The sequence below is a fragment of the Dermochelys coriacea genome, chromosome 28 (assembly GCF_009764565.3).
Source record: "Dermochelys coriacea isolate rDerCor1 chromosome 28, rDerCor1.pri.v4, whole genome shotgun sequence".
Classification (NCBI taxonomy): Eukaryota; Metazoa; Chordata; order Testudines; family Dermochelyidae; genus Dermochelys; species Dermochelys coriacea.
The window spans coordinates 743040-770478 of NC_050095.1; the positions used below are offsets into that span (position 1 = coordinate 743040).

The following is a 27439-nucleotide window of genomic DNA, read 5'->3' on the forward strand; positions in this document are numbered from 1 at the left end:
GCTGGGAGCCAGGACTCCTGGGTTCTCTCCCCAGCTGTGGGTTGGAAAAGCGGGGTACCTCAGGCACTGGGTGCTGTGGGATTTGGTGAGGGGTGTTGTGTCAGCAGGAACACGCTCTTCTTTGATTCTCTCTTCTATTTACGCTGGGTCCTTATGGTGCCGGGTTTCCTGTGGCCGCAGACACAGCTCCATTGTCTAGCGCTTGGGCCCTGCTGCGTTGACACCCCTCCTCCCACAGTCTCCAGCCGCTGCAAGAGGCAGGCCTGGCCTGGCTGCAGTTTTTTGGGGGGTGGGGGGGGGGGGGGGAGCTTCCCCTTCCTAGCTGGTTGACTGCTGGCAACATGGCGGGTCCTGCGTGGAGACCATGGCTGTGAATTTAAGGCCGGGTCCTAACTCTGTACAAACGAGCCCTGCCTAGCTCCCTGCTAGGATCCTGTTCTGGCTTCCCCACAATGATAATCCCTCTGGTTTTTATCAGCAGACCTCAAAGCGCTTGACCGAAAGAAGGTTGTGGGGAAACTGAGGCACGGGGAGGCGGAAGGTCGCTCATGCTAGGTCACCAAGCTCACCTGCTTGCCTGAGGGCACCCTCCCAGCCCCTGCGTGGGGAGAGCCGGCGGCCCCGTGACTTGGAGAGGTCCTTGTGACTTTGATGGGAACCGCTTTGCGGCTGTGACCGCAGGGTGATTTTTATGGGCAAAGCCATGGTAAAGTTTCGTGTCTCTTCCTGTCTCTCTCTCGCAGGACGGGCCCGTGAGCTCCCGCGGCAAACACTGAGGGTCACGGGAGAGCCGCCATGGCCAGCGCCTCCGTCAAAGTGGCCGTGAGGGTTCGGCCTTTCAACTCCCGGGAAATCAGCCGGGACGCTAAATGCGTGATCCAGATGCAAGGAAAAACCACCTGTAAGTACCCTTCGGAAGATGGCTCGGACTGGCTGGGATAGAGCCGGAGGCCGGCAGGGCTGGCTTTTCGGGCACATCGCTTGATTTCATGCTTGGCAGGGCTTGTCTAAAATAGGGTCTGTCTGCCTCAGTTTCCACAAATAGCGCGGCCACAACTTGGTGCTTGGAGATCATTCTCCTGGGCTCCCTGCAGAGCCAGTTCGCCCTGTGACGGGTGTCTAGCCAGCGTGTGTGAGCATCGTGACTTCTCAAACCCCGTTGTAGACGGGGCAAGGGGTATTTTCAACACATTTGACCTGTGGCGTGTCTACACTTGAGAGTGGATTTGGTTTAAGGGAGATTCTCTCTCCACCCCCCACCCCGATCGCCCAGACGTCCCTTCTCCTTCCTCTGAACTAGCAGGTCTGGGCCGGCCTGGGCCAGTGATATGGGGTGCTGGGCTGGTGGGGGGGTCTGGCTCATGCTCGGGGTCTAACTGATCGCTATGTTTGGGGCGGGGCCAGACTTCTCCCCAGGTCCGATCAGCAGGGACCTGGGATGGTTTTTCCCCTTCCCCCTGCGAGTATCTGTGTTCTGCTTCTCTCCTCCCTGGGCAGCAGCCCGGGAACGCGGACCTGCCCCGAATTCCCTGGAAGGGATCCAGTACGCCCTGCCCCTGATGTCGCAAAGAGCTGTCTCTCTGGTTATCCCGGCCCTGGTTTCCCAGCTACTCCATTCTTGAGCCGGAGGCACGAGCGCACCTGAACCCCAGCCAGCCTCGGGTGTATGTTAGAGCAGCCCCTGGGCTGCTCCCACTTGCCTGACACGCTATGGGCCTGGGGAAGCCAGGAATGAAAACGCAGAGTGCAGTTGGGCTCCAGATCCCTGCCCCTTGTGCCGAGGGTGGGGATTGGAGCCGGGCTGGTGTATAAATCCTTGTAGTAGGCAGCGTAGGATTGATCTCGGGGTGGCTGGGAGCGTAGGGGTAACCCCGGGGTAGATGTGCCCTAGGAAATGCGGCTGGGTCGCTTCCGTCTCTTAGTCCGTATGGGGCTCTCCCTCCACCCTGGCCCCTCTCTTCAGAGCGGAGCAGGGAGCAGCCCTGACGTGGCGGTGACGGGCCCCGAGGTTGGGAAAGCCTCAATTGGCCATTTGCGATCCGGCTCTGTGATGGGGGGTCGGTGTTTCGGGATCTCCCCTCTCTGTCCCCCTCGGCCTTATTCATTTTTCCAGATCATGCTGTGTATCTGTGCAGCGCCTGGCACCCTGGGTGGGCCCCCAATCTCAGTCGGGGAGGTCTGTGCAGTGCCTGGCACCCTGGGAGGGCCCTGATCTCGATGAATGCGGCTCCTGTGCACACGCTGTCCCCTTCGCGGTACGAACGACCCCATCGTTGTGCGGACAGGGAAAACCCGCGGTTTAACCCGGCTCTGTGCAGCTGCCTCTGGTTAACCCCCTGCCTGCCTGCTGCCAGCATCTCTGTCACGCGGTTTGCGTTCGTACAGCCCCGGCCACGGTGGTAGGAGAGGGAGAAGGCGACAGCACCACCCGCAAGGAACATAAATCAGCCACGAGATGGCACTGCCGCATAGTCTTATAAATTCCCCATGTGCGAGCAAGTGTTGAGCGCCTGGAGACATGCTGGACCACGGTTGTGGGGTGGGTGGTTTTTTGGGGTTTTTTGCAGTGTAAATTATTTGGCGGGATTGGTCGCAAGTAGAGTGAACGTTCACTTCCCACTCTGATCTCTCCGCCAGCTAGACTCCCCCCAGATCGGCTAGCCTGTCCCCAGAGCTTCCCCGAATTAAGTCCTGGGTGAACTAGAGTTTTGGTCTTGTCTGAGGGTCCTGTCAGAAGGAAGGAGCATCTCCCAACCGCAAATAATTCCCAGTCCTTAAAAAGGTGAAATGGAAAACCAGCGGGGTACGGGTAGCAAACTGGCTGAAGAACCCAGGCCAGAGAGTTCCCCCGGCCGCCCTGGCCCTAAAAAATAATTAATGGGATTTTTTTATAAATTTCCCTTTAGCTCCTCATCCTTTAGGAGGGTGACATTTACAAGTTTTGCTCTGCCCCCGGAGAACTAGAGACGATCATGATCTCTTTGCTAAAAGGGGAAGCAGAGACCGACCTAAAATTCCCATGACTCCGGCAGCTGGGCTTTACCAGCCCCCTAGCACAAGGAGGGGACTAAAAAGAGCTGGTACCAGGGAAGGTGGAAAGGGCGCAGAAGGGAGCGCATTCCCTGCCGGGCTGAGCGTGGCACGCAGGGCATGAGCTCTTGGAGGGGTTACGGGGGAAACAGGAGATCTCCGAGAGGAGGCATGTCCCCAGTTGTGTGATGTGGAGGGTTGGGTGTCTGTGTGTCAGAGACCCCTGCAGGCCATGCTGGCTGGAGACATCCAGGAGTCCTGGCTCCCAGTCCCTCCCCGTTCTGAGCCACCAGACCCCCGCTCCCCTCCCAGAGCTGGGGAGAGAACCCAGGAGTCCTGGCTCTCAGCCCCCCCTGCTCTGACCCCCCACTCCCCTCCATGGGAGCTCAGGATCTGTTAGTTTGTCATCCATAAAATCCTTTTGCAGAAAAAAAAAAAAACCCACTGACGAATTTGCAGGGAGTGGTGGGGTGGTTAACACGGCTGCCCTCACATGTCCAGCGCTGCTCCCTGCTGCCGAGTCCATGTCGGGAGGAATCCGGGTTTAAGAGCCCAACGTGGGGTGGGGCTGACGGCCACCCGAGCTGGGCAGAATGGCTCGGGAGATCAGCAAGCGCCCCCTGCCCCCTTGTAGCAATGGGCTCAGGCTCTTGGCAAACTCAGGCAGACATCCAGCTTAGAGACACTTCACTGAAAAAACAGGAGTCCACTGGTGGTGGCGTGACTCCAGGAGCTGGGGCCTGGAGCAACCGAGGCCGGGGGGAGCAGGGATGCAACCTCGGAGCATCCTTCCCAGGGCTGGCATCCGGCAGGACCAGCTGCTGGGAGCTGGATGCCGGCTAAATATAGCCGGAAACGTCCTCAACTTGTTATGGTCCCGGGAGCTGCCAAGACGTCACTCAGCCGTCCCGGGGAGCTGGGAGGCCTTGTAAAGGCAGCCGGGTGCCGGCCAGAGCCGGCCCGCGTCAGAGCCAGGGCCCGGCCGGCTTAAAAGGGGATGCCAGGGTCTGCGCCTGGCTCCCATTCGCTGCTCAGCCTCTGTCTGGGTTTGGCCTAGAGCTCGCTGCCCCTCCCAGAGCGAGGGAGAGAACCCAGGCGTCCTGGCTCCCAGTCCCCCCTGCCCTAACCCACTGGACCCCACTCCCCTCTCAGAACCAGGGAGAGAACCCAGGCGTCCTGGCTCCCAGCCCCCGCACTCTAACCCACCAGCCCCTACTACCCTCCAGAGCCAGGGAGAGAACCCACGAGTCCTGGCTGCCAGCCCCCCCTGCTATAATCCACCAGCCCCCCCTCCCCTCGCAGAGCCAGGGAAAGAACCCAGGAGTCCTGGCTCCCAGCCCCCCCCCCGCTCTAACCCACCAGCCCCCACTCCCCACCCAGATACAGGGAGAGAAACCAGGAGTCCTGGCTCCCAGCCCCCCCTGCTCTAACCCACCAGCCCCCACTCCCCTCCCAGAGCCAGGGAGAGAACCCAGGAGTCCTGGCTCCCAGCCCCCCCCGCTCTAACCCACCAGCCCCCACTCCCCTCCCAGAGCCAGGGAGAGAACCCAGGCGTCCTGGCTCCCAGCCCCCTGCTCTAACCCACCAGCCCCCACTCCCCTCCCAGCGCCAGTCCTGGCTCCCAGTCTCACCAGTCTCTCCAGTTTGAAAGCTGGGAATATTTATTTACGGTATCATCTCTTCAGAGCAGGGGCTGCGTCTCTCCTGAGTCTGTGACGCCGCCCGGCACAGGGCAGGTTCTTGATCTCGGCAGGGCGGGGGTGGGGGCTGCCCGGACATGTGCCCCGCACCTGCTCGCTCACCCCTTGCGCCGTCTCCCCACAGGTATCACCAATCCCAAGCTGACAAAAGATGCTCCCAAAAACTTCACCTTCGATTATTCTTACTGGTCCCACACCTCGGTGAGTGCGCGGAGAACTAGGGGGCACGGAGCCGGGAGGGCTGGGAGCCAGGACGCCTGGGTTCTCTCCCCGGCTCTGGGAGGGGAATGGGGGCTGGGGGTTGGAGGGAGGGATTGAGGGGCACCGGCAGAGCCATAGAGGGCCCCCACCCGTGACCGTGAACTCCCCCCCAGGAGGAGGACCCCAGCTTCGCCTCCCAGCGGCAGGTGTACCAGGACATCGGGGAGGAGATGCTGCTTCACGCCCTTCGAGGGCTACAACGTCTGTATCTTCGCGTACGGCCAGACCGGGGCCGGCAAGTCCTACACCATGATGGGCAGGCAGGAGCCGGGGCAGCAGGGGATCATCCCCCAGGTGGGTTGCCAGGGGGCCGTGCTCGTGGGGGTTCCGGGGGGGGCACCTTGCCGTGTTTTCATGCTCCTCTCCTTGTGTCTCGCTCCAGCTGTGTGAGGATTTGTTCGCCCGGGTCACCGAGAACCGCTCCCCCGACCTGTCCTACTCTGTGGAGGTGAGTCGCCCGCCCTGAGCCCCCTCGGGCCCCTCAGCGCTCCCCCCAACTCTGACTTCTGGCCCCTCCCCTGCCCCCACCCTCCCCAATACGAACCGATCCCCCAGTGCTCCCCCAACTCTGACCCCTGGCCTCTCCCTGCCCCCCGACTTCCGCAGCGTGACCCTGACCCCCCCAAACCCCCCTCCAGCGCTCCCCCAGCTCTGACTCTGACCCCCCCCAGTGCTCCCCAACTCTGACCACCTGCCCCTCCCTGCCCAATCTCCCCAGCATGACCCGGACCTCCCCCATCGGATCTCCCAACACTCCATGACCCCCTCCAGTGCTCCTCCAACTCCCCCCAACCTCCCCAGTGTGATCCTCACACCACCACCCCCCAGACTCTCCCAGTGCTCCCCTGACCCCCAGCCCCCCCATGCCTCCTCCAACCCTGCCCTCACTCCCCACCACCCCCCGCTGGCTCTGCCCTCATGGCCGTCTCCCCCCAGGTGAGCTACATGGAGATCTATTGCGAGCGGGTGCGGGACCTGCTGAACCCCAAGAGCCGGGGGAACCTGCGGGTTCGGGAGCACCCCATCATGGGCCCCTATGTGGAGGACCTGTCCAAGCTGGGCAGTCACCTCCTTCGCCGACATCGCCGACCTCATGGACTGCGGGAACAAGGCCAGGTGAGAGCCCCGCCCCCGGCTGCGGGGAACCCAGGAGTCCTGCCTCATCAACTGCTTCAGGAGGGGGGCTGGGAGCCCGGACGGCTGGGTTCTCTCCCCGGCTCTGGGAGGGGAGTGGGGGATGGTGGGTTAGAGCGGCTGGGAGCCAGGACTCCTGGGTTCTCTCCCCGGCTCTGGAGGGGAGTGGTGGCTGGTGGGTCAGAGCAGGGGGGTGGGAGCCAGGACTCCTGGGTTCTTACGCCCCCAGTCTCTCACCCCGCCCAGGACCGTGGCCGCCACCAGCATGAACGAGACCAGCAGCCGCTCGCACGCCGTGTTCACCATCGTCTTCACACAGAGGAGACACGACGAGCTGACCGACCTCGACACTGAGAAGGCAATGCGGGGGTCAGGGCAGTGGTGGGCCGGCAGGGCCTGGTCACCCATAGCGGGCCCAGCCTGGCTGGGAGGGGGCGGGGCCAGGCATGGAGCGAGTTTCCTGGTTCTCTGCCTGGCTCAGTGAGCTCAGGGCAGGCCCGGACGGGGGTGTTTGCGGGGGGTGTACGAAGATCCTGCCAGTCCACCCTCCTGACCCCCCCCGCCCCACTTCCCCCTGCCCAGGTCAGCAAAATCAGCCTGGTGGATCTGGCCGGCAGCGAGCGAGCTGAGTCATCTGGCGCGAGGGGCATGAGGTTAAAGGTGAGGGGGATCCCCAGAACTGTTAACCCCCAAAGCTGCTGTCCCTTAGGGGCAGGCTGGGGGGGGCGGTGCTGGAAACAGAGTGTCGGCCATGGGGCTTTGGGAGTGGCGCTAGATTAGCCTGCGGGATAGGGCAAAGCCCCCCACAGTTCAACAGAAGTCAGGGAGCTAAGACCCCCACACACACACACACAATTGGGGGTGGTCTCCTGAGGGGGCCGGCTGGCCGAAGTCCCGTGGGCACGGCCACTCAAACACAGCCGGAGTGGGTGGTGCTGTTGCTGGCGTCTCGGTGGGGCTGGACCCGCAGGGTGGGGTGGGTGGTGGGAGTCTCTTTAACCCCCCCCAACACACTCCCTCCCCTCTGCAGGAAGGTGCGAACATCAACAAATCCCTCACCACGCTGGGGAAGGTGATCTCTGCCCTGGCCGAGATGGTGAGTGCTGGGGGCGGGACACAGAGCTGACTTCGGGGTCCCTGTAGTGCCAGGCCCTGGGGGTTGAGCTGGGATTGGGGCCCCCTGAGTCCCGGCAAACCAGACCCCTGGGAGCGACTCATCCCTCTTGGCCGGGACCCGGGTGCCCAGTCTCGGGTTCTCGGTCCCTGCGGAGCCCCCAGGTTAGCAAGGAGACACCCCACCCGGCCAAGCTGCCAGGGTTCCCCCTCTGTCTCCGGCGCTGCCAGTCCTGGGGAGGAGGCATCAGGGGGTGGGTTTTGCCTCCCAGCTGTCACACCGAGGGGAAACTGAGGCAGGCATTGACCTCGCCAGGATATAGTACAGATAATCCCCGCTGGGTCGCGTTGGGGACGTTAGCCCCTTCCCCAGCAAGCCCCCCCGCATCGTGTTCTCACCCCCCCCACCCCCCCCCATTATTCCCTTGCTGCAGCAAAACAACAAGAAGAAGAAATCCGATTTCATCCCTTACCGTGACTCGGTTCTCACCTGGCTGCTCAAGGAGAACCTGGGTAAGGCCCCCCCGATCCCTCAGCAGTGAGGAGCTGCAGGGAGGGAGGGGGGCACGGGACAGTCCTGCTCAGGGGGTGGGATATGGGTGTGGCCGCTGGGGAAATGGGGGAGAAGGAGTGTGTCCCTTGGGGGGTGTATGAGATAAATGGGGGAAGGGAGGCCCCGCCGGCTTATTAACCTCTTCCCCCACCCCGCAGGCGGTAACTCCCGCACGGCCATGATCGCCGCCCTGAGCCCAGCCGACATCAGCTACGAGGAGACGCTCAGCACCCTCCGGTGAGCCCCACAGGGTGGGGGGCTGGTGCATGTGTCTGAGGCAGGGGGGAGGGATGGATGGATGGAAAGGGTTAGGGATGTGGGGCAGAGGCGGGGGCTGGGCGCATGGTGGGGGCAGGGCTGCTGTCTCTTGTCCAGGGACACTGACGACACCCCCCCCCCGGACCCCCCCAGCTACGCGGACCGCACCAAGCAGATTCGGTGCAACGCGGTGATCAACGAGGACCCCAATGCCAGGCTCATCCGGGAGCTGAAGGAGGAGGTGGCCCGGCTCAGGGAGCTGCTCTTCGCCCAGGGCCTCTCCGACGCCCCCCTCCCCGGCGGTGAGTGGGGGCCTCCCCCAACACACATGCACAGGGGGCAGAGTTAAGGGGATTTGGTGGGAGGGGGCGGACAGGGTTCCCCCACTAAACGCTGGTGGCTCGAATGGGGGAGAGGGAGTGGGTGGGGAAAGGGGGCTCTGTTTTAAAGTGGGGTCCGCCCCCCCAACCCCCACCCCGTTGGGCAGCGCTCTGGGCATGGGGATAGGGCAGGCCAAGGCTTTGGGTTACATGGGGGTGTCCTAGGGTGATCTAGGGGAAGTGGATGTGGGAGGGGACAAAGGTGGCACAGGGGGAGCTGTGGGCTTGACCAGCCCCCCAAAACCCCAACGCTTTGTTCCAGGCTTGAAGCGGGAGGAGCCAGACAGCCGCCCCCCCTGTTCCTGCGCTGCCCTACGACCCCACGGCTGAGCCCCAGCCCCCCGCCCCCTCAACGGGGGGTCCGAGCCCTTCCCCACCCTGGAGGAGCAGGTCATCTGCACAGAGGAGGCTATGGAGAGGCTGCAGGTAGGGGATATAACTGACCCCCAACCTTGAACAATTCCCCCACCCTACCTTCCAGATCCCTCACCCTGCCCTCTAACGGCCAGCCCCCTTTCTCTAGCTCAGTTTGCACCAGAGCCGGGGAGAGAACCCAGGAGTCCTGGCTCCCAGCCCCCCGCCCTGGCATGTCAGGCAGTCTCCCCACGAACACCCCAGTCGCGTGCTCTGGGCAGGGTGGGGCAGGTGAGGGGTGCAGGGACCTGGCTCATCGGGGTGGGGAGAGACGGGGCCCCCTCTGCTGGGGGGTGACTTGAACCCAACTCTCCTTCGGCCTGCGCAGGAGACGAGAAAATCATTGCGGAGACTGAACGAGACGTGGGAGGAGAAGCTGCGGAAAACCGAGGCCCTTCGGATGGAGAGGTGAGTGCTGGGACTGACCTTGCCCAGAGGTGGCCGCATCTCGGCAGCCGGGCGAGGGGTCCCCGATAACCAGCCATCCCGTCCCAGAGCTGACTGCATCTCAGTGGAAGTTTGGGGGGCGCACGGGGCAGTGATGTGGGTCTCTCGCCGCAGGAGGCGCTCCTTGGCCGAGATGGCGTGGCCGTGCGAGTAGACGGTGGCACAGTGGGGGTCTTCTCCCCAAAAAAGGCAAGTGACGTGGGGCTGGGGGGCTCATCGGGCAGCGATGGGGCGACATCACAGACAGGCGGCATCCGTCCAGCCCTGCGCATAGCCCAACCGAGGTCGGGTCGCTGCCTGGCGCACCATAGAACCATACGCTCCCCAACTTTTCCCTCCGTAATTATCCCTCATCCCTCTCTGCACCCAACGCTAGTCAGTCCCCGAATCCTGTGGGGGGCTGGGGCCCTCCATCCCAGAATCCCCCGGGTGGGCTCTTCTCCGTGGTGGGGGGGGCCGGGCCCCCCAAAGCCCTGCCCCTCCTACTGACCGGCTCCCCCTCTGCAGACCCCGCACCTGGTGAACCTGAACGAGGACCCGCTCATGTCAGAGTGCCTGCTGTACCACATCAAGGACGGTGTGACCAGGTGCGGGGCAGGCTGGGGTACCGTTGGGGGGTGGGGGGCAGGTTTGGGGTGTCCTGCCCTGCTCCCCTCTTACCTCCCCCCCGTCTCCCCGCAGGGTGGGCCAGGTGGACGTCGACATCAAGCTGACGGGGCAGTTCATCAACGAGCAGCATTGCCTTTTTCGGAGCCGCACCGGCCCCGCGGGGGAAGGTAGGAATGGGGGGCCCCTCCCGAGTCCCCAACCAGCACCCCCAGGCTTCGTGCTCTCTCCTGGGCAAACAGGTCACCTGGGTGTTTTGTTCCCGGCCCCCGCCCAGCCTACAAAGTTTGAGCCAACCTCTGCGCCCCGGTAGCCCATCACTGTCACACCTGCCCAGCACCGATCCCACCCGCTAGATACGTGGGGAAACTGAGGCACGCACACGGTATTCAGACAAAACCATTGAGAATGTTCCCGCTTCAGCACAATGGGATCCTCGGGGGGCAAAACGCTCCCTTAGCTGAGCTCCCGCCTCCCCAGCCCACAAAGCGGGGGAGCTGGGGCGGGCGGGGAAGTCTCTTGCAGACCTGGACCAGGATCAGGGCTGCGCTGACCCTAATGCTTCTTTCCCCCTCTCTTGTGCTGGCTGGAGGCGGCTGAGACGCGGAGCCACTCAGGTACGGATCGCTGGTGCCCCCCGCACATGCACCCACCGCCGGTGTCCGTGGGTCGTCCCCCCTGCACTCCCGGTCCCCAACAGCCAGCCCCATGGCGCAGAGCAATCATCCCTTCCACGAGCCCTGTGCCAGGAGTCCCCACGCCTGGCACTCGCCTCCGATCCACCCTCTCCGTGGGACTGGGACCCCCCACTGCCCTGCTCCCCGCTCCTGGGCACGTCTCACGGGGGCTCCCTCTCCCCACAGCCATTGTCACGCTGGAGCCATGCGAGGGGGCTGAGACCTACGTCAACGGGAAGCAGGTGACGGAGCCGCTGGTCCTGAGGTCAGGTAGGGCAGCTCCTCGGACATCTGGGTTCTCTCCTGGCTCTGGGAGGGGAGTGGGGTCTGGTGGGTTAGAGCAGGGGGGCTGGGGAGCCAGGACTCCTGGTTTCTCTCCCCTGCTCTGGGAGGGGAGTGGGGACTGGTGGGGTTAGAGCAGGGGGGCAGGGAGCCAGGACTCCTGGTTCTCTCCCCGGCTCTGGGAGGGGAGTGGGTCTGGTGGGTTAGAGCAGGGGGGCAGGGAGCCAGGATTCCTGGGTTCTCTCCCTGCTCTGGGAGGGGAGTGGGGACTAGTGGTTAGAGCAGGGGTTGCTGGGAGCCAGGACTCCTGGGTTCTCTTCCCGGCTCCGGGAGGAGAGTGGGGGTCTGGTGGGTTAGAGCAGGGTGGGCCGGGACCCAGGACTCCTGGGTTCTCTCCCTGGCTCCGGGAGGGGAGTGGGGGGCTCGTGGGTTAGAGCATGGGGGGCTGGGAGCCAGGACTCCTGGGTCCTCTCCCTGGCTCCAGGAGGGGAGTGGGGGGCTGCTGCTTAGAACAGGGGGCTGGGAGCCAGGACGCCTGGGTCCTCTCCCTGCCTCCGGGAGGGGAGTGGGGGCTGCTGGGGTAGAGCAGGGGGGCTGGGAGCCAGGACTCCTGGGTTCTCTCCCTGGCTCTGCGAGGGGAGGGGGGGCTGGAGGAGGCGCCAGGACTCCTGGCTCTATCCCTGCGTCTGCCCCCTCCCGCTTAGGTAACCGCATCGTGATGGGCAAAAACCACGTTTTCCGCTTCAACCACCCGGAGCAGGCGCGGCTGGAGCGGGAACGCAGCGCCCCCGCCGAGCCCCCGGCCGAGCCCGTCGACTGGAACTTCGCCCAGCGCGAGCTGCTGGAGGAGCAGGGCATCGACATCAAGCTGGAGATGGAGAAGAGGTGAGGGCCCAGAGCACACGGCGGAAATGCCAGAGAGATCCCCAGGGCCTTCTGGGATTGGAGGCTTGGCTGCCCTGCCCAGGGGGGATTTTAGGACTGGGAGTGGGGCGTCCCCCCTGCCCTGCCCTGCCCTTCCCTGGGGGGTTCTGGTGCGGGGGGGCTTGTCCCCAGGTGGGGGTTGCTGCCCCAGTCTCACGGTGTCTCCCACCCCCACCCCAGGCTCCAGGACCTGGAGAACCAGTACCGCCGGGAGAAGGAGGAGGCCGATCTGCTCCTGGAACAGCAGAGGCTGGTAAGGGGGGGGCTGTGGGCAGAGGGGGCTGGATTTGGGGGCAGGGAGCTCAGGCAGGCAGGAGACAGCGGAAGGGGAGGGGCGAGCAAACCAGGGGGGTCTCAGATTTCCTGGGGGGGCGGCGGCTCTGCGTTCTGAGGGTGGGGGGCCAGAGCTGAGGTGGGGGCAATTGGGCTGGACAGACTGGGGATGAGGGGGGCCAATCTGACCCCCCACGTCCTGTGTCTTTCACCCCCCCCAGGACGCGGGTATAGACAAGCCGGTCAGGGGCGTGAGGCTTGAATACGGGGCGCAGAGCCGGGATTGGGTGCCGGCCGGCGGTGCTGACCCCGTCTCTCCCCATCCCGGCAGTACGCGGACTCTGACAGCGGGGACGACTCGGACAAGCGCTCGTGCGAGGAGAGCTGGCGGCTCATCTCCTCGCTGCGGCAGAAGCTGCCGGCCACCAACGTGCAGAGCATCGTGAAGCGCTGTGGCGTGCCCAGCAGCGGCAAGCGGCGGGAGCCGCTCCGGGTCTACCAGATCCCCCAGCGCCGGCGCCTGGGCAAGGACCCCCGCTGGGTCACCCTGGCCGACCTGAAGATGCAGGCGGTGAAGGAGATCTGCTACGAGGTGGCGCTGAACGACTTCCGCCAGGCCCGGCAGGAGATCGAGGCCATGAGCATCGTGAAGATGAAGGAGCTGTGCCGGCTCTATGGGAAACGCGACCCCAACGAGAAGGAGAGCTGGCGGGCCGTGGCCCGGGACGTCTGGGACACCGTGGGGGGGGGCGAGGAGCCGGAGGGCCGTGGCGGCGGGGGCGCGAACCCGGCGGTGGACGACCTGCGGGCCCACATTGACAAGCTGACCGACATCCTGCAGGAGGTCAAGATCCAGAACAACATGAAGGACGAGGAGATCCGGGCCCTGCGCCACCGCATGGTGAAGATGGAGAGGGTCATCCCCATCTCCCAGGTGAGCGGAGAACCCAGGCGTCCGGGCTGTCCCCCTCCCCCCGCTGTGACCCCCCCCCCCCAGCTCCCCGCCCAGAGCTGGGCAGAGAACCCAGGAGTCCTGGCTCCCAGCCCCCCCTGCTGTAACCCACCACCCTCCCAGAGCCGGGGAGAAAACCCAGGAGTCCTGGCTCCCAGCCACCCCTGCCCTAACTCACCAGCCCCCGCTCCCCTCCCAGAGTCGGGCAGAGAACCCAGGAGTCCTGGCTCCCAGCCCCCCCGGTCTAGCCCACCACCCTCCCAGAGCCGGGGAGAGAACCCAGGAGTCCTGGCTTTGCTGTGTACTCGCCACTTCTCACCAGCAGGTGGAGCCCAAGCATCACATCTGTCCCCTGCCTGGGCCCAGCTGGGTCTAGTTTCAGCCTAGTCTGGACGAGCAGGGGGCTGCGGGTCGGGAGTGAGGGGCACCGGTCCAGGACCCCATTGTGTCAGGCGCTGTACAAGCACAATGCAGCCATGTCGTATGCCAAGGGAGAGGCCTCCAGCCTCCTGCCCTGCAGTGGAAGGGACTCGGGGCCTGGCTCCCAGCCCCCCCTGCTCTAATCCACCCACTCCCCTCCCAGAGCCGGGGAGAGAACCCAGGAATCCTGGCTCCCAGCCCCCCTGCTCCAGTTCCCCAGCTCTCTCTGCTCCAGAGGGGGAACTCAGGCATCTTGCCCCCTAACACCTGCCCCATGTGCCGGCAGGAAGATGGGGCGGACGAGGACCTGGAGAACGACTGGAACTCCCCACTGTTTGAGGCGGGGCTGGCGGACGAGGCAGGGTCCCGGGACCGGGCGGGGAGCCCGGAGTCCCCGTGCGCCCTGGAGGAGCCGGAGCCGGAGCGGAGCTACGCGCGGGTGTGCCGGCTAATGGAGCAGGACCCGGCTTTCCGGCGTGGCCGCCTCCGCTGGCTGAAGCAGGAGCAGGCCCGGCTCCAGAACCTGCAGCAGCAGCAGCTTGGCAGGGGCCTCCGGCGCCAGCCCCACGCCCCCGGCAAGTTCGTGCCCCCCCAGGACTGCAAGCTGCGTTTCCCCTTTAAGAGCAACCCCCAGCACCGTTACTCCTGGGGTCCTAACAGCGCCTTCATGGTGGCCGGTGGCGAGGAGCCGGCGCTGGAGGGCGAGGGCCTGGGGCAGGAATCAGCCCCGGGGTCGCCCCGGCGCCCCTACAGCCCTGGCGGCCCCCAGCACAAACACTGTAGCCGGCAATCGGCCCAGCGTCCCCACCGGCGCAACTCCCTGGACGGGGGGAGCCGGGCGAAGCCCTCCCGCCCCGGCGCCCCGGAGCACTACCAGTCCCGCAAGCACAACTATTACCCACAGCAGCACCAGCCTTACCCGCAGCACCGCCCCCACCTGGCCCCCCACCAGCCCTACGCCGCCCCACCCCGCATGCGCCGCCAGCGCTCGGCCCCCGAGCTGCAGGACCAGGAGACCCTGGTGTAACCGCTGCCCCCCAGGGAGGGCTGGGAGGCTGCCTCTGGAGTGGAGGATCATGGGGAAAATCAGAGTCTGCAGCCAAGCTGCGGAGGATCATGGGAAAGTGAGATGAGCCGCAGAGGAGTATGGGGAAGCCAGGGGGTGATGGCGGTGCTGCACATGATCGCTATTAGGGCAAGCCACAGGGGCTCGTGGGAAAATCAGGGAGTGGAGGATCATGGGAAATTGGGGCGGGCCCCAGAGGATCATGGGAAAGTTGCAGGGGGGGTAACTGTGGAGCTGCAGAGGATCATGGGACACTACGGTGAGCCACGTTGGATCCTGGGACAGTTGCAGAGTGGAGGATCATGGGAAATCAGGGTGAACTGCAGAGGATAAGGGGACATTAGGGCGAGTCACATTGGATCATGGGAAAATCAGGGAGTGGAGGATCATGGGATATTGGGGCAAGCCATGTGGGCTCATGGGAAAATTGCAAAGTGGAGGATCATGGGAAGTCAGGGTGAACCGCAGAGGATCATGGGGAAAAGCGGGGAGTGGAGGATTGTAAGAAATCAGGGTGGGTTGCAGAGGATCATGGGAAATGGAGCCGGGGACAAGTCGCAGAGGATTGTGGGAAGTGGGGACGGGGCTGGTGAACTGCAGAGGATTGTGGGAGATCAGCTCCCATTCTGGGGATGGGTGGGAAACTCTCCCAGGAGCCAGCCGACTTGGCCCTATGCCCCCAGGGGTCTCTGGACACTGGTGCTGGGAAGAGTCTGGGGACCCCTGGTCCCAAAGGCTCCCGCCCCTGGGGGTGCATTGCCCACCTTGGGCCCTGCTCACCCAAGGACAATCAGGTTAATTGTAACCCCCCCTTTCTGGTCGCACCCGGGAGGGGCTGGCCTGGCCACCCCACCCCATACAGCCGCTACTGGAGGGGGCTGCAGGGCATGGAGCCGGAACAATTGGGGGGAGGTAAATGAAGCAGGTGGAGGAGCGGCCAGATGTGGGACTGGAGCTGTAGGGGGAGCCAGGACTCCTGGGTTCTCCCCCAGCCTCTGGGATGGGTGTGGGGACTGAGGGGTTAGAGCAGGGGGGCTGGGAGCCAGGACTCCTGGGTTCTTTCCCCAGCTCTGAGAGGGGAGTGGGGGCTGGTGGGCCCCAGGACTTGCATTTCCCTGGCTCTGGTTGTGGGGGGGCTGGTGTCTAGACGTGACTCTGAAGAGATGGGTCCTGAGCCTTTAAGTGGGGGGGGGCAGGGGAGTTCACAGCTGTCCCCCAGTCTTGCCCCCCTTGCATCAGCAAAGGTCTGGCTGATTTCCAAAGTCTCCAGTACCCCCCAACTTTGAGGTCCCCCCTCCCCACAATGGGGGGGCAAGGGCAGAGAGGGACAAGAGCCCCCCCAGTGCATGAAGCCCCCACACCAAGACATTCACTGCCTTCAGGATCCCCCCTCGTGGTGTCCCCCCATTTCAGCCTCCCACCAACTGTGCAGCATGACCCACCCCATTCAGGAACCAACTCCTGTTCCCCTAGAGCCCAGAACCCCAGGAGAAGTTGTGGCCTGTGTGTGTGTGTGTGTGTTGGTGTTGTATTTTGTGCATGCTGCTGACACCCCCACCCCTCCGTTCTCTGTGGTTGGATTTATTCTTTGGGGGGGGCAGGCCCAGGAATTATATTGTGCTGTCCCCCCCCCGTATTAAACGTGTAAACTGCCTCTGTGTCGTGAACCCGTGTTCTCCAGGGGGGGAGGCAGGGCTGGGCTAGCAGGGGCTGCGGGTCAGGAGTGAGGGGCACTGGCAGAGCTGGGGGGGCCCAGGACTGGGCTAGCAGCAGTGAGGGGCTCTGCCCCCTCTCCTGCCTCGGTTTCCCTGCCTCTGTCCTCACTTCACCCCGACCCTGTGGGCAGAGCTCCCCCTGGCCCGGCTGGGCGGGCAGGTTGCCCAGGGTCACATGCCCAGCAGCGCTTGGCTCTGCCATGAAAGCCCTTCACCGCAGGCTGTTTGTTTTCTGGCCGGGCACAGCCGCGCTCCCCGTGGGGATGGGGGGTTGGGGGGCAGGAAAGGGGGCGTTCACGACTTGTGACTCAACCCTTTGGGCCAACAGCTTTGTGGCTGCAGCGGCTAGAACTGGGCCTGGCTGGGGCGGGCCCTGGGGAACTGCCTGCCACAGGAATCCTGGCATTGGACCGTGGCCTTGTCCCCGAGCAAGGGGTGGGGCCCAGGCTAGGGGGCAGGAGCAGAAGAGGGGCCAATGGGAAGCTGCAGCCAGCTCTGGGGTGCAGGGTGGCAGCTATTTACACAAGAATCCCCTGCCCCTGCAGTACCAGGGGAGAGCACCCCCTACTGAGCCCCCCACTCCCTGCAGGACAAGACCCCTTAGGTTGCCTAGGGGCAGTGGGGCCAGCCCCCTCTCCTCCACCACTCACCATGGGGCTGTGACCCCCTAGTGCCACATGGGAGGTGGGGAGGGAAAGGAGGGCTCAGAGCCAGGACCTCAGCCCCCCCGCAAGATAACAGCTTCTATGTCATAGCCTCCTGCCGCCACCATGCCCAGCCCCCCATAACCTTCGTGCCCCATAGCTCCCTCCCCAGCCTATTGCCCCCCCACTACACCCCAGCCCCCCCAGTTTGTAGCTCAGGGCGGTCGCTGAGCATTAGGGTCCTGAGGTCCCTGTAGCTGGGGGAGGGGACAGACAAGGGGACCCCAGAACTGTACCACTTTGGGGGCCCTCCCCCCCAGGGGAGATTTCCCCAGCTCCAGCTTCCCCCACCCTGTAAATCACTCTCCAGGCCCCCCAATGGACCCCCCAGGAAACCCCCCAGCTTCCCCCAGGGCCCACAATGAACCCCCCAGCTCCCCCCAGACACGCCCCCCCAGGGTCCACCAATGGACCCTCAGGAACCCCCTCAGATACCCCACCCCCACCACTCATCTGCTAGACCCTCCCACGCCGCGTCCCCATTGGCCCGCCCCTGCCTCCCGCCCCCCTTGGCTCCCAGGGCCGCCCGCCCCTCCCCCTCCCCGAGCGCAAGGGGCCGCTTCCACCTCCCCGGTCGCTGATTGGCCGCCGGCCCCCCCCCCCGCGCCACGTCAGCACCGCCCCGAGAGGGAATGGGCCCCGCCCCCTGGGAATCCCCCAGCCAGTCCCTCCCCCCCACAGACCCCTCCTCCAGGGAATCCCCAGATAGCCCCTCCCCAGCAAGGACCCCTCCCTCAGAGAATCCCCCAGCCAGTCCCTCCCCTCACAGACCCCTCCCCCACAGACCCCTCCTCCAGGGAATCCTCAGCCAGCCCCTCCCCACAGACCCCTCCTCCAGGGAATCCCCAGACAGCCCCTCCCACCACAGACCCCTCCTCCAGGGAATCCCCAGACAGCCCCTCCCCCCACAGACCCCTCCGCCAGGGAATTCCTCAGCCAGCCCCTCCCCCCACAGACCCCTCCTCCAGGGAATCCCCAGATAGCCCCTCCCCAGCAAGGACCCCTCCCTCAGAGAATCCCCCAGCCAGTCCCTCCCCTCACAGACCCCTCCCCCCACAGACCCCTCCTCCAGGGAATCCTCAGCCAGCCCCTCCCCCACAGACCCCTCCTCCAGGGAATCCCCAGACAGCCCCTCCCCCCACAGACCCCTCCGCCAGGGAATCCCCAGACAGCCCCGCCCCCCACAGACCCCGCCGCCAGGGAATCCCCAGACAGCCCCTCCCCCGCAAGGACCCCTCCCTCAGAGAATCCCCCAGCCAGTCCCTCCCCCCACAGACCCCTCCCCCAGGGAATCCTCTGTCCCTCCCCCCGCCCCCGCCCCTCCCCCCCAGCTCCTTCCCATTAAGGCTGCGCTGAGCCCGACTCGCCGCTTCCCGGCCCGTCCGCGCAGGGACCAGACCAGAACCGGACCCGAACCGGCCCCAGCATGAGCCCGGCCCGGAGCCCGCCGCTGCCGCTGTTGCTGTTGCTGTGGGGCTGCGCCATGGGGCAGAGCGACCCGAACCCCGCCCCTGCCCCTGCCCCTAACGCCACGAGGTACCGCAGCCCCCCATCCCCGCCCCGCAACTCCCCCAGCTCCCTCCTGCCCCCCATCCCTGCCCACGACTCTCCCTGCCTCCCCAGCCCTGCCCCCTGACTCCTTCATATCTCTCCTGCCCCCCAATCCCTGCCCCATGACTCCCCGTGTCACAACTCCCCCTGCCCCCCCGCTCCATCCAATCCCCTATCCCTGCCCCACAACTCCCCCTGCTTCCCTAGCCCTGCCCCACGACTGCCCTGTCCTATGACTCCCCCAGCTCCCCTCTGCCCCTGATCCCTACCCCCCGGCCCCCCTGCCCCTCCAGCTATCCCAGCCCCTGATCCCTGCCCCAGCTGGGCTCTGCGGGTCGGGAGCTGGGGGGCACCGGCCGGGCCGGGGGGCTGCGGGTCGGGAGCTGGGGGGCACCGGCGGAGCTGGGGGGCTGCGGGTCGGGAGCTGGGGGGCACCGGCCGGGCCGGGGGGCTGCGTATCGGGAGCTGGGGGGCACCGGCGGAGCTGGGGGGCTGCATGTCGGGAGTGGGGGGTACCGGTGGAGCTGCGGGGAGCCGGGACAGGCTGGTTCCAGCACATCTGGAAGGTTTTAGCGATTGGAGCTGAAGCTGCCAGATGCCGGGGATGAGCCAAGATCTCTGGATTCTCTGAATTCTCCTGGGGGGGGAGCAGCTCGGGGGGGGGGAGCAGCTGGGCGGGAAGGGCCAGGCTGGGACCCCAGGGACAGGTGGGGGGAGGTGAAAAGCAGATTTTTATGGTCACCAAATCTGGGGGTCAAAGGCTGGACAGAGCCGGCTCCGGGGACCCAACCCCCCGATATTTGGGGCTTTGTCTTATAGACACCACTCCTGCCCCCCGGAAAATGAGTGTCCCAGGGTTTTCACACTTGCCACCACCGCTCCATCCCCGTGCACCACAGAGGGCCGTGCGTCCGCAGTGTCACACACGTGTGCGAGGCTGGGGCCCCGGGCCGGATTGAGTGTCAGGGTGATGGTGGGGGGCAGGCCGGGGGCGCTTATCCCCACTGGAGGCTGTCACAGGCCAAGCCGGGGCACACGGACCAGGCGGGGACGTGGGGCTGCTCACTTGTGTGATCACCAGCGTGTCCGGAGGCCTCACGAGCCAGGACGGCCCCCCCGCGTCCGTGGCCTGGCCGCTCTCCCGGCCCCCGGCGCCCGGGCCAGGACAAACAGATGCTGGATCCTGGATGCTGACATCAGCTGCCTCCACCGCTCCCCGCCAGGGCCCAGGGCCAGAGGGGAGCCCAGGGTGGGGCTGGCAGGGGCTGTGGGTCGGGAGTGAGGGGCACGGGCAGGGCCAGAGGGGAGCCCAGGGCCGGGCTAGCAGGGGCTGCGGGGTCGGGAGTGAGGGGCACCGGCAGAGCTGGGGGTCCAGGGCGGGGCTGGCAGGGGCTGTGGGTCGGGAGTGAGGGGCACCGGCAGGGCTTGGGGGACCCCAGGGTGGGGCTGGCAGGGGCTGTGGGTCGGGAGTGAGGGGCACCGGCAGGGCTTGGGGGACCCCAGGGCGGGGCTGGCAGGGGCTGTGGGTCAGGAGTGAGGGGAATGGGCAGGGCTTGGGGGACCCCAGGGCGGGCTGGCAGGGGCTGTGGGTCAGGAGTGAAGGGAATGGGCAGGGCTTGGGGGACCCCAGGGTGGGGCTGGCAGGGGCTGTGGGTCGGGAGTGAAGGGCACCAGCAGGCCTTGGGGGAGCCCAGGGCGGGGCTGGCAGGGGCTGTGGGTCAGGAGTGAGGGGAATGGGCAGGGCTTGGGGGACCCCAGGGCGGGGCTGGCAGGGGCTGTGGGTCAGGAGTGAGGGGCCCCCAAGTGACTGTGACTCTGGGGGTCTCTCCCAGGCCTGTATTCCTGTGTGGCGGGGAACATGTGGGCGACTCGGGGTACATCGCCAGCGAGGGGTTCCCCAACCACTACCCGCCCAGCAAAACCTGCACCTGGACCATCACGGTACGGAGCGAGATGGCGGGGCCGGGGCGGGATGTGGGGAGATCGGGGTGCAGATGAGGGCGAGGTGGGGGCATGGGGCAGCGGTGGGGGGGGTCTGAGCGCTCACCAGGCCACAGACCCCCCGCCGGCCAGCCCCCCGCTCACCCGCGGCCTCTCCCCCCAGGTGCCCGAGGGCCAGGTGGTGATGCTCTCCTTCCGGGTCTTCGACCTGGAGCCGGACCCCGGCTGCCGCTACGACTCGCTGGAGGTCTTCAACGGGCCCTCGGTGGGCGCCCAGACCCTGGGCCGCTTCTGTGGCACCTTCCGGCCCGGGGCCCTGCTCTCCACCGGCCGCCACATGCTGCTGCGCATGGTGACGGACGAGGGCACCGGGGGCCGCGGGTTCCTGGTCTGGTTCAGCGCCGGCCTGCCCCACGTCAACGGTGAGAGCCCCCCGGCGGCCCCCCCGCCCCGGCTGGGGGCTCCCGCATGCTCCCCCCGGGGGAGGCTGGCTGCAGGGGGACCCCCCCCAGTGGGTGCATGGCCGCTGGATCTCCCAGGGGAGGCTGGGAAATCGTTACCCACAATGCACCTGCGCCGCCACCGGGGCAGAGAGGATGCTAGGAAATCGTTACCCACAATGCCCTGCACCGCTGCCAGGGGCAGAGAGGATGCTGGGAGTGTTACCCACAATGCACCTGCATCGACGCCAGGGCAGAGAGGATGCTGGGAAATCGTTACCCAAAATGCACCTGCACTGAGGCCAGGGGCAGAGAGGATGCTGGGAAAAGCGTTGCCCACAATGCCCTGCACTGACACCAGGGCAGAGAGGATGCTGGGTAATCGTTACCCACAATGCCCTGCACCGCTGCCAGGGCAGAGAGGATGCTGGGAAATTGTTACCCACAATGCCTTGCACTGATGCCGGGGCAGAGAGGATGCTGGGAAATCGTTTCCCACACCGGCTCCTCCCCGGCCGTCGTAACCCCCCGGTGCCTGCGCCCCGTGTCTCCGGCTTGCATGGCCCCCCCGCCCCTGCCTGCCCCCCAGCGGCTCCCCCCACCCATCCCAACCTGCGGGACCTTTTGCAGGCCGGCCGCGCGGAAGGCAGAAGTGGGGCGCCAACCATATAGACTCCCGGTTGGCCTGGGAGTCCTGGCATTACTGGGACGGTGAGTATCCGGCCGCCTGCCCTCTCCCCCCGCCAGCAATGGCGCCCTCCGCAGGTGGGGGGGGCTGGGACAGGGCGCAGAGACCGGCCCCCCCAGCCCTGGGGGAAGCCGTGGCCCGTCCCGCCCCGGCTCTGCCCCCCGGGGGCGCCATTGTGGTCGGATCGCGGCCTGGGGCAAAGGGGCTGGAGGCGCAGAGAGGAGGCTGGGTAGTTGTTACCCACAATGCCCTGCACTGGCGCCGGGGCAGAGAGGATGCTGGGAGCGTGTTACCCACAATGCCCTGCACCAATGGGGGTGTGACGATGGGGGGGGTTCCCCCCCATGCCGTGCACCCCCAAACCAGCCACCTTCTCCCCCCAGCCCGGGATCTGACCCCCGCATCGCCGTCCCATTGCTGTGTCTGGTGGGGGGCTGCGTGGGGGGGGCTTGGCTGCTGGACAGGGTGAGACCCCCCCACCCCCGGCCGCCTGCTTCTGCCCCGCCTGTCGGTCCCCCCCCCCGGCTCCCCACACGGCCTGTAATTACCAACCGCGGCATCCGTGGAAATTGCTGGTTTTTACCAGGCCGTCTCTCCCCTCCCCCACTCCTGGCGCCACTGCCCATCCCCCCCCTCCGTCCTATCCCACTGCTGCCCATCCTCCCCTTACCCCCCCACCAAGGGCCAATGCCCCCAAAGCCATGGGCTGAGCAAACACCAGCCCAGGCAGGGCGACGCCGGCTGCTTCGGGGTCTGTGGGACGTCGGCCGCGTGCCCCCGCGCTGCCCCAGAGCTGGCCGCCCCCGACGAGGGGCTCGGAGCACGGGGGGATCCGAGGGGGGGGCAGAGCTGGCTCATGTGCCTCATGCAGAAGTAAGTGGGGGGGCTCACACCCAGAAGGGCCAGGGTGGCACTAGTGCAGGGGTTTGCACATGGGCAGGTGCCTGTTTGCCGGCCCCAGAGTGGGTGGGCAGTTTGCACGCTTGCCAGTGGTTTGCATGCTCAGATGGGGGGTTGCACATGGGCAGGCAGTTCACACACTCACCGGTCCAGGTTTCCATGACTGTGCGTGGACGTTGGCACCCTTGCACGTGCTGGTAGAGGTGTTCACATGGCCAGGTGGATGGCGGTCCGGCTGCATGCGCTGGTGGGGGGTTGCACGTTCGCACGGTGACCTGTGCCCCATTGGACAGGCAGGGAGGAGTTTGCACTATTGCCATTGCACATATACACAGCAAGGGTTGCACGGGCAGGCAGCACGTTTGTCCGTTTCCTCACATGCTTGGTGGGATTTGCACAGACCTCATCTTGGGCACTGCACCTGTGCACAGCCTCCCATGTGCATTCACGATTTGGCACGCTCACATGCTCTTGCACACTAAAGTCTTCCCTGTGCACAGTCTTCCACTTGCACAGTGCCCTGCATCTTTGCACACTCAGGTCCATGTGTGCACATTTGTGTGTATCTTGTGCACCTCATGCACACTCACTCTTATGCTCATTTGCAAACTGCTCTGGCCACATTCACCTATATCCTTGCCCATCTGACTCATGCAGCCTTCATGTGCATGCACACCTATTTTTGCACAGTTACATGCACGTTTCCCTGTGCGCACCCCTATATCTGTCCACAGCCCATGCAGGCTCATTCATCTGCATGCTTCCCTGTATGGCACAACAGAATTCTCCCAAGCTCACACTTATTTGCACAATTCCTGTGCACCCTTATACCCTGCACGACCAGTGAGCACACACTCTTGCACACTTCCTGTGCACACTCACCTCTCTCTTTGCACGCTCCACCCTGAGCCGGCGCGCTCCCCATTACCCTCGCTGACCCGCCCCCCGTGTCTTGCAGAGCATCAGTTCTGCGGGGGAAAGCTGGAGAAGCCCCAGGGCAGCCTCAAGACCCCGAACTGGCCCGAGAGCAACTACCCAGCTGGGATCAGCTGTTCCTGGCACATCATCGCGCCCCCGGGCCAGGTACGGGGGGGCAGGCATGTGGGGAGTGAGGCGGGTGGGGCTGGGTGTCACCGTGGTGAGTGGGGCGGGGGATGCAGAGGGTCCATGTGGCGGGAAGGGGCTGAGGGGGCGGGGCTGAGGCGCCATGGGGGCGGGGCTCAGGCACCAGAGGGGCGGGGCTGACTCCATGCCACGCCCCCCAGGTGGTGGAACTGACCTTCGGGAAGTTCGACGTGGAGGACGACACCTACTGTCGCTACGACTACGTGGCCGTTTTCCACGGGGGGGCCACCGACGACTCCCGGCGCGTTGGCAAGTTCTGCGGGGACCGTGCCCCCGGGTGAGGCTCCGCCCCTCCCCTCCCCTCCTCTGGGGTCCCGGGCCCCATTCCCCGCCCCCCTGAGCCAGCCCGGCCCCACCGTGGGGCCAGCGCCTGGCACGGGAGGCTTTTTCTGACCCGTCTCCCCCGCAGCCCCATCTACTCGGAGGGGAACGAGCTCCTGGTCCAGTTCGTCTCGGATCTCAGCGTCACGGCCGACGGCTTCGCGGCCTCCTATGCCATCAAGAGCCCCACGGAGGTGACCGAGACGGCCGCGAAACCCGCCCCCGGGATCTTCCCCGGCTCCAAACCGGGCCAGGCCGGCACCAAGCCCGCCGCGAAACCCAAACCGGCGCCCGAGCCCAAACCCACCACCAGGGCCCCGCCCGAGGCCGAGCCGCCCAGCACCAAGACGCCGGGTAAGATGGGCCCATGCGAACCAGCCCTGCCGGTGCCCCTGATGCCCGACCCGCAGCCCTGCCAGCCCAGCCCTGCCCCCCACTTATGTGGTGCCCCTCACTCCCGACCTGCAGCCCCCTGCCCCCCCCAGCCCTGCCGGTGCCCCTCACTCCCAACCCGCAGCCCCTGCTAGCCCAGCCCTGCCGGTGCCCCCTACTCCTGACCCACAGCTCCCCCCCGGCCATTGTAATTCTAGGCTGCCTTCTGGCAGGTTTGGGCAGGGGGGTCCCTGGGCTGTGTGATGTGTGGGAGGGGGTATGTGGGTCGGGGGGAAGCTGGCCCCCCCCCAGGCTGAGCACTAACCCCCTCATCTCCCTCCAGCCAAGGTTCAGTGCCCCCAGAAATGCCGCCGGTCGGGAAGTCTCCAGGGCCACTTCTGTGCCAACGACTTTGGTAAGGGACCCAGGAGTCCAGGGAGGGAGGAAGGGGGGGCTACCCTGACTGTGGGCCAAGCACCCCAAAGAACTCACCCCACTCCCCCGTGCCCTGTCTCACAGTTATCACCGGCACTGTGAAAACCGCCGTGCGAGGGGCTGGCGACCGGGTCACAGCCACCATCTCGCTCCTCAACACGTACAAGGCCGGAGCCCTGAGCCTGCCCCAGGCCGAGAAAGGGGCCACCCTGCGCCTGGAGGTCCCCTGCCGCCAGTGCCCTGCCCTCAAGAAAGGTGAGTGAGCTGCGGGCTCTGGGCCACGGGGAGCCCTGCCCCAGAGGTGGGCGCATCTCAGTGCCGGGCGAGGGGTACCTGTGTCACCAGCTGCCCCGCCCCAGAGGTGGGCGCATCTCAGCGCCAGGTCCCCATGTCACCGGCCCCCCCGCCCCAGAAGTGGCTGCATCTCAGCGCCGGGCGAGGGGTCCCCGTGTCACCAGCTGCCCTGCCCCAGAAGTGGCTGCATCTCGGTGCCGGGCGAGGGTTCCCCATGTCACCAGCCACCCCCGCCCCAGAGGTGGGCGCATCTCCCACCTCTCCTGATTCTCTTGTCTCTCCCTCCACCCCCCTCAGGTTCCAGCTACATCTTCATGGGCCGGGTGAACGCCGCAGGGGTCGGCGAATTGCCCCCTGAGGGCTTCGTGGTCCCGTATCGCCTGCAGCAGCACCAGGTCCTCACTACGCTCAGCAAGCGCCCGTGTGGGGGGGTGCCGAAGAAGAACGCTTGATCCCGGAGGGGCTAGGGTTGGGGGTGTTGGGTCTGACTTGCGGGGATGTTGTCTCTCCCCCCCCCGCTGCCCAGCCCCGAGAGGCCAGCTCCCTGTATCCAAATAAAGGAGCAAAGCGGACGTTCCGCCTGCGGTGTGGTACGCCGGGGTCATGCCCCCCTTCGCACGGCAGAATCTCCGTGCGAATCGCACAAGCACAGATCACTATGCAGCAGCTCCCACGGGCCAGGGCAGAGATGCAGCCCCCCCACCCCCCTTTTCCTGCTCTAACCCACCAGCCTCCCCTGCCCTCCCAGAGTCGGGGAGAGAACCCAGGAGTCCTGGCTCCCATCCCCCTCCTCCACTCTAACCCACCAGCCCCCACCCCCCTCCCAGAGCCTGGAGAGAACCCAGGTGTCCTGGCTCCCCGCCCCTCTGAGGCTCCCGCTTGGTTCAGGGTGGGGGTGGGGGGGGAGCTGGTTCCATGCGCCCCCTGGTGGCTGTCCCAGGGTTTGGCCTGGACTCGGCTCCAGGGGGCCTGGCCCCCTCTGTGCAGCTCTCAGTGGGTTGGCGGCTGGGGGGGGCAGGCGGGGATAATGGACTTGCGGGGCACGGGGCTGGATGGTGGAGGAGCGAGCGGGGAGCGAAAACAGGCCTGGCCAGGGATAAATTCGTTCCGGCTTCGCTCTAGTTTCTGTTTCATGCGGGGTTGGCTCGGATCCGGAGTCACTTCAGAGCAGAACTCCCTTTCCAATCCCCCCACGTTCCGGTCCGCTTGGGGTTTGCTCCAGAGTCACTCTGGATTCACCCCACTCCTGCGGCCTCCACTGGGAAAGCAGGGGCGGGGCCGAGTCGGGGCTCACGGCCAGGACAGCTTTTGTGGGGGCGCATCCTCTGTGTGACACAGACACCTCCCTCCCTGAGGACCCTGGGGTGGGGGAACCCTGTGTTCCCCTCCCCGGCTCTGTCTCCCAGCCCCCCAGGTGTACAGCCCCCCCAGCCCCGCTGAGCTTCCCCACTGGTAGTTCACCCCCCTCCCTGGGCCCCAGCCCTGACCCAGAGGGACCCTGGGGGGAGGCTGGGCCCTGGCTGGTGCTGGGCCAGTGACCACGGGCAGTGGGACAGGTGTCTGTGCTGCCCGGTGCTGGAACAACCCCCCCGCGCCCCCAGAGCCATAAATAACCCAAGGGCTGGGCTGGCAGGGGACTGGGGGTCAGGAGTGAGGGGCACCAGCAGAGCTGGGGGGCCCAGGGCTGGGCTAGCGGGGGCTGTGGGTAGGGGATGAGGAGCACTGGCAGGGCCGGGGGGGCTGCGGGTTGGGAGTGGGGGCAGAGGCCACAGGGACAGGGATGTGACCCTGGCCCAGCAGATGTGGGGGGCCCAGCAGATGTGTGGGGATGTCATGACTGCACTCAGGTGTCCCATACCCCCCCGTCCAGCCAGGCCCAGTGTCTGCCCCCCACTTTGGCCCAATAGCCGAAGGGGAACCTGTGTGAGCCCAGGGGGAAGTGAGCCGGGGGGGTCACATTTCCACCCCGTCTGACCCCTTCTGCTCCCAGGGGATCACAGTCACCCCCCCCCAGGTTTGTCCCCACCGTGATACAGGGGGCCCCTGCTCTCTATGGGGGGCCCTGTACCTACGGGGCACCCCAGTGTGGGGGGAAGCGTCCCCTTTAAGACTGGGCGGGGGGGGGGTGTGGAATGTGTGTATCAGCTGGCAGGGGATGGGGGCGGGGCTTGGGAAGCTCAAGCTCCATGGGGGGGGCGGGGTTAGAACGTTGAAGACCCGCCACCTGGGGGGGAGCTTGGGGTCCCGATCAGCTGGGGGAGGGGAGGAAGCCTGGAGGCCCCCATGGCTTCTAACCCAGGCACCGAGGGAGAGGGGGGTAGCACACAGAGGAGGAGGGAGGCCCCCCGCAGGATCCTTCCCCCCATATCCCCTGCCTCTGAGCCCCCCCCATCCCGCAGGAACCTGCCCCCCTATCTCCTGCCTCTGAGCCCCCCCATCCCACAGGAACCTGCCCCCCATATC

General features: G+C 66.0%; 2 protein-coding genes across 3 annotated transcripts in view; both read left to right on the forward strand.

Annotated features, from left to right (window-relative positions):
* KIF1C (kinesin family member 1C) overlaps positions 1 to 16144 on the forward strand; it is a 33328-nt gene extending 17184 nt beyond the window's left edge. Inside the window, 23 exon segments of the mRNA XM_043503690.1 lie at positions 744 to 901; positions 4855 to 4931; positions 5105 to 5176; positions 5178 to 5285; positions 5374 to 5439; positions 5928 to 6050; positions 6052 to 6107; positions 6372 to 6483; positions 6708 to 6785; positions 7156 to 7221; positions 7673 to 7751; positions 7950 to 8028; positions 8203 to 8351; positions 8692 to 8855; positions 9172 to 9251; positions 9404 to 9479; positions 9798 to 9877; positions 9972 to 10066; positions 10760 to 10843; positions 11560 to 11740; positions 11960 to 12032; positions 12384 to 12986; positions 13711 to 16144. Of these exon segments, the coding sequence (XP_043359625.1) occupies positions 796 to 901; positions 4855 to 4931; positions 5105 to 5176; positions 5178 to 5285; positions 5374 to 5439; positions 5928 to 6050; positions 6052 to 6107; positions 6372 to 6483; positions 6708 to 6785; positions 7156 to 7221; positions 7673 to 7751; positions 7950 to 8028; positions 8203 to 8351; positions 8692 to 8855; positions 9172 to 9251; positions 9404 to 9479; positions 9798 to 9877; positions 9972 to 10066; positions 10760 to 10843; positions 11560 to 11740; positions 11960 to 12032; positions 12384 to 12986; positions 13711 to 14451 (3348 nt within the window). The 5' untranslated portion in view covers positions 744 to 795 and the 3' untranslated portion in view covers positions 14452 to 16144.
* Positions 16145 to 18225: 2081 nt separating this feature from the next.
* On the forward strand, positions 18226 to 26550 carry PCOLCE (procollagen C-endopeptidase enhancer). Of its 2 annotated transcripts, XM_038386176.2 has the most exons (10): positions 18233 to 18445; positions 20293 to 20401; positions 20565 to 20823; positions 21472 to 21552; positions 23388 to 23512; positions 23695 to 23831; positions 23964 to 24229; positions 24591 to 24662; positions 24767 to 24937; positions 25274 to 25695. In XM_038386176.2, the coding sequence occupies exons 1-10, from the start codon at positions 18336 to 18338 to the stop codon at positions 25426 to 25428; spliced, it is 1485 nt and encodes a 494-aa protein (XP_038242104.1). In that variant the 5' UTR covers positions 18233 to 18335; the 3' UTR covers positions 25429 to 25695. The 2 variants fall into 2 exon arrangements, with proteins under 2 accessions (XP_038242105.1, XP_038242104.1); XM_038386177.2 differs by lacking the exon at positions 21472 to 21552 and having other exon boundaries at positions 18226 to 18445; positions 25274 to 26550.
* Positions 26551 to 27439: the final 889 nt, after the last annotated feature.